Here is a 9,876-nt window from a genome sequence, read left to right as displayed (position 1 = left end):
CCAACAGGGTTAGCAGTGAGTAAACAATAACAATAAGTGACAACTCTCCATCAGTCAATAATTTAGAGATGAATCTGGCTGTACTATTAGTCATGATTATGTGTACACCCAAGATGCATTTTTTCTTATTTACTATGCAGCTTCTATCAATCTAATTTATATTCCTCCCACTTCCCACCCTCCCATGCACAAGTTCACCAACTCTCCAGTTCATGTTTTAAAAAAGTGACATTGCTTTATTACTATTAGCAGGTGGGGCCTGCATGAGGTGGTTAGTGTGCTGGGCTCAGGGGATGGGTGGGCTGTGGAGATGATTACAGAAAGGCTGGAAGGAAAGGGGGTGGGGGGTTTGAAGGCCAGGCCCAAGGGGTCCTCAGGTCCGCTTCTGGGAAGGGACAGCTTTGAGGAAGGAGTCATGGCAAGCCATAGCTAGGCCACCAATCAGATTAAGAAATTCTGAGAAATCTAGCTGACCATCACTGTTGGTGTCCAGTTTCTTCATCATGCGGTCAAGGACACCAGGGTCCTTCTGGTTCTGCAGAGATAATAATAATTACACCTTTATATTGCATCTTCTAAGGTGCTTTCAAATATGCTGCCACATTTTATTCTCACAGGAGTATAAGGTACAGGATAGGGATTATTAATATTCCCATTTTCTAGATGCAGAAACAGACTAAAAGAGGTGAAGTGACCTGCCTAAGGGGCAGACCTGGGGCTTGAACCAAAGGTTTTCCCATTCCTAGTCCAGGGCTCTTTCTATGACATTAGGGGCTATTTATTCAGTTTTGTAAAGCCAGTGGAACACTTCTTTCAAGTGTTGCATGCAACTCCAATAGATAAACTGTATAAAAGTACAGCGGGTTCAGGTGGAAAAAGGCCGCAGGCCCTGCCTAATCAGTCTCATCCTCCACTTGCCCAAGCTGCCAACACAGATACACACTTAGCGCCACTGGTTGCAAATGGCTATTTACATTTACATTTACATTAACTAAGTTAGAAAGTCAGTCTGTTAGTCACACTAGCCACATTTCAGGCACTCAGTAGGCACATGTGGCTGGTGGCTACCATATTGGATAGAGCAGATATAGAATGTATTTCCACCACTGCAGAAAGTTCTATTGGATAGGGCTGCCATAGAACCTTTGGGGTAGAAGAATAAAATTTGAAAACAATTCCATTATGTCATATACCATTTCATATATCTCTCTTCCTAAATGGAAAAACTCCTGGCTTAGAGTGAGTTAAAATGAAGCAAGAGCGTGGGGTGTCAGCTGCTGGTCCTTCATTCCTGGCCATTCTGCCAGGGTCTTGTTTCATGTTGTGGGTAGTTTGGGGAAGTGGGGGAGACAGGGACCAGTACCTTTGTGAAGGCAGCCAGTTCTGTATTCATGAAGCTTAGGAACTCTGTCTTGGAGAGAGTGTAGTTATAACCATCCTTTCCAGCATACTTCTGGAAAACAGCAATCAGGGACTCGATGCACCGCTCAGTCTCTGTAGGGCTGGAGATTTTTGCCTTTGGAGAAAAAAAAATGCAGGGCTCAGACAAGGGAAGATGTCAAGGGCTGGATACTGGAGAAAACTCTAGGGAATCTTATTTCAGGTCAAAGCAGTTTCCTAAAAGACTGAGTCATCTTTTCAAGGGGCTGAGGGGTTCAAGACAACCACAAAAAGTCACACTCTGTGACCTTCCGTCCTACCCCTTGCCACATGTTTATTTCAGGTGAAATATATGGAAGGTAAATGTGGAGCATTGCTGGCATGTTTAAAAGCAGTAGAATGCCTAGATGAGAGTGAGGGTGACAAGGTTTACTCATATTTTTTAAATGTGTGGATAAATACATGTGTAACTCTATATCCACAAATCCATATGCACACCAAACGTTGTCTATAGGTTAATAATTGCCCATTTTCCAAGAGTGTATGGAGGCTTTTGTGATTAATGAAATGTCAGTTCTTTTTAAAGCAATACCTAATTCTTGGGACTCACACATTTCCTTAGAGAAAACTAAAAGCATAGCTATCATTGTGTATGCAGTGGGAGACAGAACTTTTTAGATATTTGAAAATGGCTTTCATATTTAAGAGTTAGGAACCATTGATCTTAGATGTGAGGAAACGGACAGGAGAAGGGAATGGATATGGCAGAGCAGCCCTGGAATCTGGGCCTCCCAGTCCCTTTCTGCAGTCCTTAGCCTTGCAGGCTTCCACTTCCTGGTGGGAAATAGTGACAGAGAAGGTGGAGCTTCTCTGGAGGTCACTCCAAACCAGGAAGCTCTCAGGTTGCTGCTTACACAGCATCTACAATGTAAGAGATTTAAATCCTGTACTGGGCTCTTTCCTCACAGCAGAATTTTTCAAGGAAATTCTATAGGGCCCAGTCATCCGGTTCCCCAAGTCCCCTTCAAAAGTGAGGAGCTGTTGGTCTCTCTCTGGTGGATAGAAGCCGCAATTACAGACTTTCTGGGAAACCGGCCTGGCCACACCCTTCCTCTGAGACTTCACCTCCCAGCGTTAACAATGATTTCTGTTTGGATGGTGACATTTGCAACTTAGCATTCAGCCTTTCGTTTGTTCTTAGGATGGACTTCCTGGAGCCCAGAGCTAGAGGATTTCTCATTCCGTAATCAACACGTGCTAAGAACTGATCTGAGCCCTTAGCTACACAGCTGCAGGTTGATTCCTCCTTCCTGTACTGCCTTTATGCTACAGAGATCCTAGCTGAGTCCTGCCTCCCAATGCATCTTACAGCGTTAGAATCCCTGAACCCTAAGAGAGGTCGACTTTTCCCCAAGAATCGTATTGTTGGAGGATGATTGTTTTTGTTTTGCCCTAAATTTTACTTTTCATTAAGAAAAAAGAAAAGTGTTGGTAGGTTCAGGGGCCTTTAGGGGAGAAACAAAATACCACAGCCTAGAAACAGATGTGTTTGGTCTGTTACAACATGCCCTTCATATCAGGCCTAAAATCTCCCTGTCTTACTAAGGTATCAGATGACAGGAAGGAGGGTGGCTGGGAGGCCACACCAGGCTGAGGAGCATGGGCTTTGTCACCTTTCTCTGGAACTACAGATTCTCCCCCTGCCCCTTTTCCTTCCAGAATGCAGACAGTTTTGCTTTTCCAGTTTCACAGTGCCTTTTTGCTTCACATTTTTCTCTCCTTAACATCAGTCTTGATGTAATTTAGAGATTATTTTCTTTTGAAAACTGTTGCTGTTGCTATCAGCCACAAGGAGCAAATTAAAACCTCTTTGCATTTCCTCCCAGAGGTAATTTTCCAAAGCGAAAGAGACACAATTATCAAATTACTAAAATGGAATGGCGTAATTTGTAGAGCTCCAGGGCACTTTGGAGATGGGTCCTGAGGACGCCCAGATAGCGGAAATCTCTGCCCAGGGTGGAGCAGTGGCTGAAGGAGAGGAGAACCGGCACTCTCCACACCTCATGGCACTCTTGGAGTCTTATTTGGTGGGGATGGCGATAGCAAGGAGCAAACATTATGATAAACGGACACTGTGAAATAATTTTTTTTTTTTTTGAGACGGAGTCTCGCTCTGTCGCCCAGGCTGGGGTGCAGTGGCGCAATCTCGGCTCACTGCAAGCTCCGCCTCCCGGGTTCACGCCATTCTCCTGCCTCAGCCTCTCAAGAGTAGCTGGGACTACAGGCGCCCGCCACCACGCTCGGCTAATTTTTTGTATTTTTAGTAGAGACGGAGTTTCACCGTGGTCTCGATCTCCTGACCTCGTGATCCGCCCGCCTCGGCCTCCCAAAGTGCTGGGATTACAAGCGTGAGCCACCGCGCCCGGCATGCTAAGCGCTCAACATTTGAGGACAGAAAAAAAAATACGATGAAAAAGAAGTAGCAATGTAAAAAACCTCAACTACTGTCTTCTCATTCTTAACCAACACCCTCCGGAGCTTTCTGTCCCTGCTGTAGCAGGACTGCAACCCCAGACAGTATGGAAGGGAATGGGCGTGGCTCTGTTCCAATACTTCATTTATGGACTCTGAAGTTTGATTTCCAATAATTTTCACATGTCAGAAAGTATTTTTCTTCTTTTGATTTCTTTCAATCATTTACAAACGTAAACTTCATTCTTAGCTTGTAGGCAGAACAGAAAACCCGACTTGGCCCGCGGGCCAGAGTTTGCTGACTCTCCACTAAAGAGAGGTAAAGAAAGAGAGATTTTGGCGGTGGAATTACGGAAAATATGAGTTCAACCGGGAAATGAAAGGAGATAAGAAGAGAAAAATAAGTTACGGAGTGAGTGCCTAAAAAGATGGTGGGGTAAAAGGAAGAGGAAGGAGGAGAGGGTTCAGCTGGGACCGGGTTCCTCCCACATTCTTGGCCGCGGCGCTGCCGGCGGCGACGGGCTAAAGTTTCAGTCCCGTTGGGTCTTGGCCGTCTGCCGGGTGCTTACTGAAACTTTGATTTTCCCTGGGGCTAGACGACCAAGTTCTAAAATGTCCCTTTTCTGGTCTACATAAATTACTAGTGACCCCTCGCAGCTTTCCAGCCTCCTGCCTTCAACTTGCTCCTAGGCGTCTCTGGGCTCCCGGGAGACCACGGGCGGGGGGCTGCAGGCACTGACCCACGACGGGTCCCCGCCCCCGCGCGGTGAGCGGCCAGCACTTCCTCTTCCCCAGCCCTGGGCCTTGTCGTGACTGGGAAGGCTAAAGAACCTCCGCTGCTACTCTAGGCGGCCACCGCAGGGATGATTTTAGGGCTTCTTCCTTCCATCCCTTCTTCCCCAGTTCCCTCCCACGAGGCTGATTTTTCCTGCTGTTTCCTGCCACGTCCACACATAAGTCAAAGATAAAGTCTGCTGGGAAGTATGTGGGTTTTTTTTTTCTTTTCTTTTTCTTTTCATGTAAGAAGAAGAAAAGTGAGGCTTACCATGTTGGAGCTGAGCGAGACGCGGGAGGCTGTGGCTGGGAGCGGCGCTAAGAGCTCTGTGCGCGCGGCGTGCGGGTCTGGAGCCTCTCCTCGACCCACGCCCTTCCGGCCCAGCCTTGCCCAAGCCTTACTCCGCCAGCCTCCGCGCCCGCCCCGCCCCTCCCCGCCTCCCGGGCTGGGCCTGGGACCGCGGCCTGCGCTAACCACAGAACTGAGCTTTAAGACTCAAATAAACCCACCGTCCTCTCCAGCGATTTAAGCAGCCTCACTCTCCCTCCTTTCCCTCTTTTCCCTCCTCTTTCCCACCGGCCCCCTCCACCCCGTCCTGTGAATCCTGAAGATTTTTGACTTTTCAGAATTACAAGTTTTGCACAGTAGTCTTCGGGAAGTCTGTCCACGTCCGTGGGTCTTTCCCATGTATGAGCTCATTCTGGGCATTTAGGCCAGATAGGCAGAAAAGGTCTCTTTTGAAAACAACAGTGGGCCGGGCGCGGTGGCTCAGGCCTGTAATCCCAGCACTTTGGGAGGCCGAGGCGGGTGGATCACGAGGTCAGGAGATCGAGAGCATCCTGGCTAACAGGGTGAAACCTCGTCTCTGCTAAAAATACAAAAAATTAGCTGGGCGTGGTGGCGGGCGCCTGTAGTTCCAGCTACTCGGGAAGCTGAGGTCGGAGAATGGCGTGAACCCGGGAGGCAGAGCTTGCAGTGAGCCGAGATCGCGCCACTGCACTCCAGCCTGGGCGACAGAGCAAGATTCCATCTCAAAAACAAACAAACAAACAAAAAACAAAACCAAGCGTGTTAGGACAGAGTGTGGGTCAGAATTGTAGACAAGTTCCTAGGAGTTGGGGCTGTCTATTGCTCCACAGGGAAGATATTTAACAGTAAACAGTGGCGAGTATTGCCAAATCAATTGCCACGGGATTATTGGGGATTATTGTCAAGGGACAATTGCCACCCCTCTCTCTCAAACTTTTCTGTAAACTGAGGACAGCCACAAAGACAAAATCCGAAAACCAAACTACTGCACTTAAAAATTGATCCGTGCTAGTAAGGCATCTATCTGTGCGCAGTTTGCAACGAAATTGGGAGTTGTATTAAGAATCAGAAGCCTTGGGTTCCAGTCTTGTGTTACTTCATTGCAATACTTTTGACCAGACTTGTCACTCCTTTGAGCTTCCATTTCCTTATTTGTAATAGGTCTTGAGATAGGCTTTTCCTGTTTCATAAGATTGTTAGGACTGTCAAGTAAAGTGAGGGCTTAGAAAGGTCTCCAAAAACTGCAGAGTAGATGCGAATGAAAGATAATGGGCTGTAGGCATTGTGTGAACTGCTTCCCTGCACCTGCTTTCACAGGTGCCCTGAGCACGTGAGACAAATCTCCATCTCAGTTCTCAGCTACTCCAGACCCACATTTTCAGTTACTTGTTTATGAATCCACTTGAGAGTCCCACCTGCACTTCAGACTCAGTAATTCAAGAATAACTAATTTTCCCCAAACCTATTTCTCTCTTCTTCTCTGCTAAGGGTACTATCACTCTACCATTTTCCCTGCTTGAAAGCATTGGAGCCACTGAGTCTAAATGCCTTTTTGACTCACAATTCTCATCAAGTGCCAGGTAATAGACTTCAAACCTTTGGTGGTGGGGGGTGTTACATGAACGGCTGCTGGGGTTCCTTAATACCTTAAAGTTACATGTAAATTTTATGCATAAGAGAAATTTTTCTGGCGAAGAGTCCATATCTTTCATCTGATTCTCAGAAAAATTTATGATCCCAACATATTAAGGAATCATTTGTCTAAATTACTCCATAACTCAAGCATGGGGCCTTACACACCACAGTTCTTTTCTTTTTTTTCGTTTTTGAGACGTTGTTTCGCTCTTGTTGCCTAGGCGGCTGGAGTGCAATGGCGTGATCTCAGCTCACTGCAACCTCTGCCTCCCGGGTTCAAGTGATTCTCCTGCCTCAGCCTCCTGAGTAGCTGGAATTACAGGTGCGTGCCACCACACCCTGCTAATTTTTTGTGTATTTTTAGTAGAGATGGGGTTTCACCATGTTGGTCATGCTGATGTGGAACTCCTGACCTCGTGATCTGCCTGCCTCGGCCTCCCAAAGTGCTGGGATTACAGGCAAGAGCCACTGTGCCCGGCCACTATAGTTCTTTTTAAGAGAAAATGCCTCACTTAGAACCTCTGCTCAAGGGGCAGCCCAGGTGGCCAAGTTTTGCATGATTTGACACACTGTGACCCTGTTAGAGTGGACTGGGTTGAGGTTAGCTCCGGACACCAGCACTGCCAATCTATAGGATGGCTGGTAGTGGATGTCTCATGACATAACATGGAAAAATGAACTAGGGCCAAAAAGCTTCTTGTTCTTGGGAAGCTGAAATTAGAAGCACATAGGGAATTAGGCATTTAGAAGAGCTGAAGCTGAACATTTGCACAGACAGAACCATGAAGTCATGGCAAATAAAACTTATGGGGAAGACATCATGAGTAAGTGGAAGCTATGAAATTTGGAAGAAATAGACAGAGGGGAATGTAAGCCAATTGCTAATCGTAAATTAAAGAAAAGGCTACTTGGGTGTTCGCTGAGTTGTGAAAATGGTGAACCACTGGGAGTGAAGAGCCTGCAGTCTGACTTCGTTAGCGTTTTTGCTCTTCCTAAACCTAGTTGTTAGTTTTTCTTATTTTCTCTACGACATTTATTCTTTCAATAACTCTTCAGCCCCATGAAGTAACTTGAATGAAACCAAAGGAAAAAGCTAAACCAAATAAGTATGACTTGTTCAGAGCCAGGTTGGGGGATCAGCCCCACCCAGTTAGGGCTGCCTGCCTGACAGCTGCTCCCCAGGGTCACGCTGAAAGGGGTTCATTTCTAGGTTATCAGTCAAAGGAGGGAGAGTTCAGGAAAGGTAGCAGGCAAGGTAGATTTGGCAAAGTAGGCAAACAATGAATCAAACTGAAGGGCTGGAGCCAGCAAGGAGCTGAGGATGAGTGAGAGCTGGTAAACTGACAGCAAGAAACAAAAATGAGATACAGATGGGTAAAAGGGCTTCTCAGGAAATAAATGTACAAACTTCCATGGCTCAAGGTAATTCTTATGTGCAGTCTGATCTCTGTGTAGTGTTGGGTTGATTCTGAAATGGACACAGTAGAGTGTGGCAAATGCAGTAACGGGTGTGACCAAGACACAATGACAATGCCAGGAAAGAAATGAGAGGTTAACTCTGGGAGAGGAGGGAAAGTATCCTGGAAAAGTGCTGCTTGAGGTGGGTATTCAAAGATAAATAAGAATTCACCAGGTGGATGAACATGGTAGTGAAAAAAGGTGAACTCAGGTAAGATAGCACAGTATTTACAGCCACAGACTCTGCCACAAGACTGGAGTTCAAATCCCAGTGTCACAACATATTAGCTATATGAAATCTAGCAAGTTATTTGTTGGCTCTGTGTCTCAGTTTCCTCATCTGTAAAGTGGAGAGAATAGTAGTTGTTGTGAAGATTAAGAGTTAATTCATGTTTAATGCTTAGGACTTACAGCAGTGTCTTCAGAGGAAGTTTTACACAGTGGCTTGTGCAGAATTAAGGTTCGGGATGAAACATTGTTCGTGTTCTCAGTACTTGCAGGTGGTTCAGTAGAACCAGACTTTAGGGTACGGGGTGATGGTAAATGTGAGGCAGAAGCTGTGGGATGTGAGATGGGAGAGACAAGGGTCAGCTCATTAGGAGATATACTTGGAAGTTTGGATTGTAACCTTAGGGTTATGTATCAAGGAACACTGAAGATTTTTAAGCAGGACAGTGATGTGATCCCCTTCACTTTTGGAAGTGTAGAAAACATGTTCTAGAAAGAAGAAAGACTAGAGGCAAAGAATATTACAATATTGTTGCAATAACCAAGGTGAGATGGCCATGGAGATGGGGAGAGGGAATTACCAAATACTGAGAAGGCAAAACCAACCTAACTTGGCCACTGTTCAGCTGTGGAGCATTAGAGGAAGGAGGCATCAAGGGTGAATCCTAGGACTCTAGCTTGATAGCCCTGTGGTAGCAGTACCATCCCCAAGATAGAGAACATAAACTGAATAACATTTTCGGGGGCTTAAGGGAAGATGATGGTTCAATATTGATCAAATTGAGTCTAAGTGGGACAATTTGATGCTGGAGGAATTAAGCATGTCCAGTATCTATCTTATGTTCTCTCATAGCTCCTTGTACCATAATCCTATCATACTCTACTGTCATTTTATGTTTACTTAATCATCTTCCTCACTGAATTGCAAGCTGCTTGAGGGCAGAGATGGTGCACTGTTCACTCCAGTATTTCCAACATTCGCTCATTCATTCAGCAGATATATAAGAAGAATCTTCATGTGTGCAGAGCTATCTAAGCATGGAGGCTGTAGTGGTTAACCAGACAGATGAAGTCTCTGTTCAGATGCTGCTCGACCAGCTCAACCTAGGTGAATAAGCAATATTTATAGAGCAAGTGGAGGAAGATGATCCAACATAGAAGAAAGAAGAGAGATGATCAGGGAAGCAGGAGGAGGCTTCTCTGGTGTCATCAAAGCCCATGAAGAGAGACTTCCAAGATACAGGGAGTGGTCAACAAGGTGAAAGACTTCAGCGAGGCAGAGTATGGTGGAGGCTGAGATGTGTCTACCTGATTGGCAATCATATCCTTGGAGACCTTTGCCAGAGCAGTTTTAGTGTGGTGGTAGGAAGAAAGACAGATGGCAGTGGACTGAGGAAGAGAGATGAAGAGTAGAGATGGGGGTATGGATTACTCATTTGATCAAATTGAATATGAAGAAAAGGAGAAAGTGACAGCCAGAGGGGATCTAGGATTAAGGGCAGATTTAAAATATATAGGTTTACAAGCTGTGGAGAAGGAGTTATCAGAATGAGAAGTCAAAGATTCCAGATTGAAAGAATGTGAACAATGAAGCAAGACCCCAGAGGAGCCATGGGTGA

At 45.8% G+C, this 9,876-nt stretch overlaps 1 protein-coding gene across 1 annotated transcript; it reads right to left on the bottom strand.

Annotated features, from left to right (window-relative positions):
• Positions 1-209: 209 nt before the first annotated feature.
• S100A11 (S100 calcium binding protein A11) lies at positions 210-5,032 on the bottom strand. Its single transcript, XM_003259258.3, has 3 exons — positions 4,898-5,032; positions 1,364-1,516; positions 210-535 (listed from the first exon to the last, which is right to left on the bottom strand). The coding sequence occupies exons 1-3, from the start codon at positions 4,898-4,900 to the stop codon at positions 374-376; spliced, it is 318 nt and encodes a 105-aa protein (XP_003259306.1). The 5' UTR covers positions 4,901-5,032; the 3' UTR covers positions 210-373.
• Between the last annotated feature and the right edge of the window lie 4,844 nt (positions 5,033-9,876).

This window comes from Nomascus leucogenys, chromosome 12 (genome assembly GCF_006542625.1).
Source record: "Nomascus leucogenys isolate Asia chromosome 12, Asia_NLE_v1, whole genome shotgun sequence".
NCBI lineage: Eukaryota > Metazoa > Chordata > Mammalia > Primates > Hylobatidae > Nomascus > Nomascus leucogenys.
The sequence above is the reverse complement of the archived record's forward strand: the minus strand, read 5'-3'. Positions and strand labels throughout refer to the sequence as shown.

Excerpts from the sequence above, each read along its gene's own strand:
- S100A11 (XM_003259258.3), bottom strand. Across the intron at positions 536-1,363 it reads AACTGGCTGCCTTCACAAAG|AACCAGAAGGACCCTGGTGT; the intron begins GTACTGGTCCCT and ends TTATCTCTGCAG.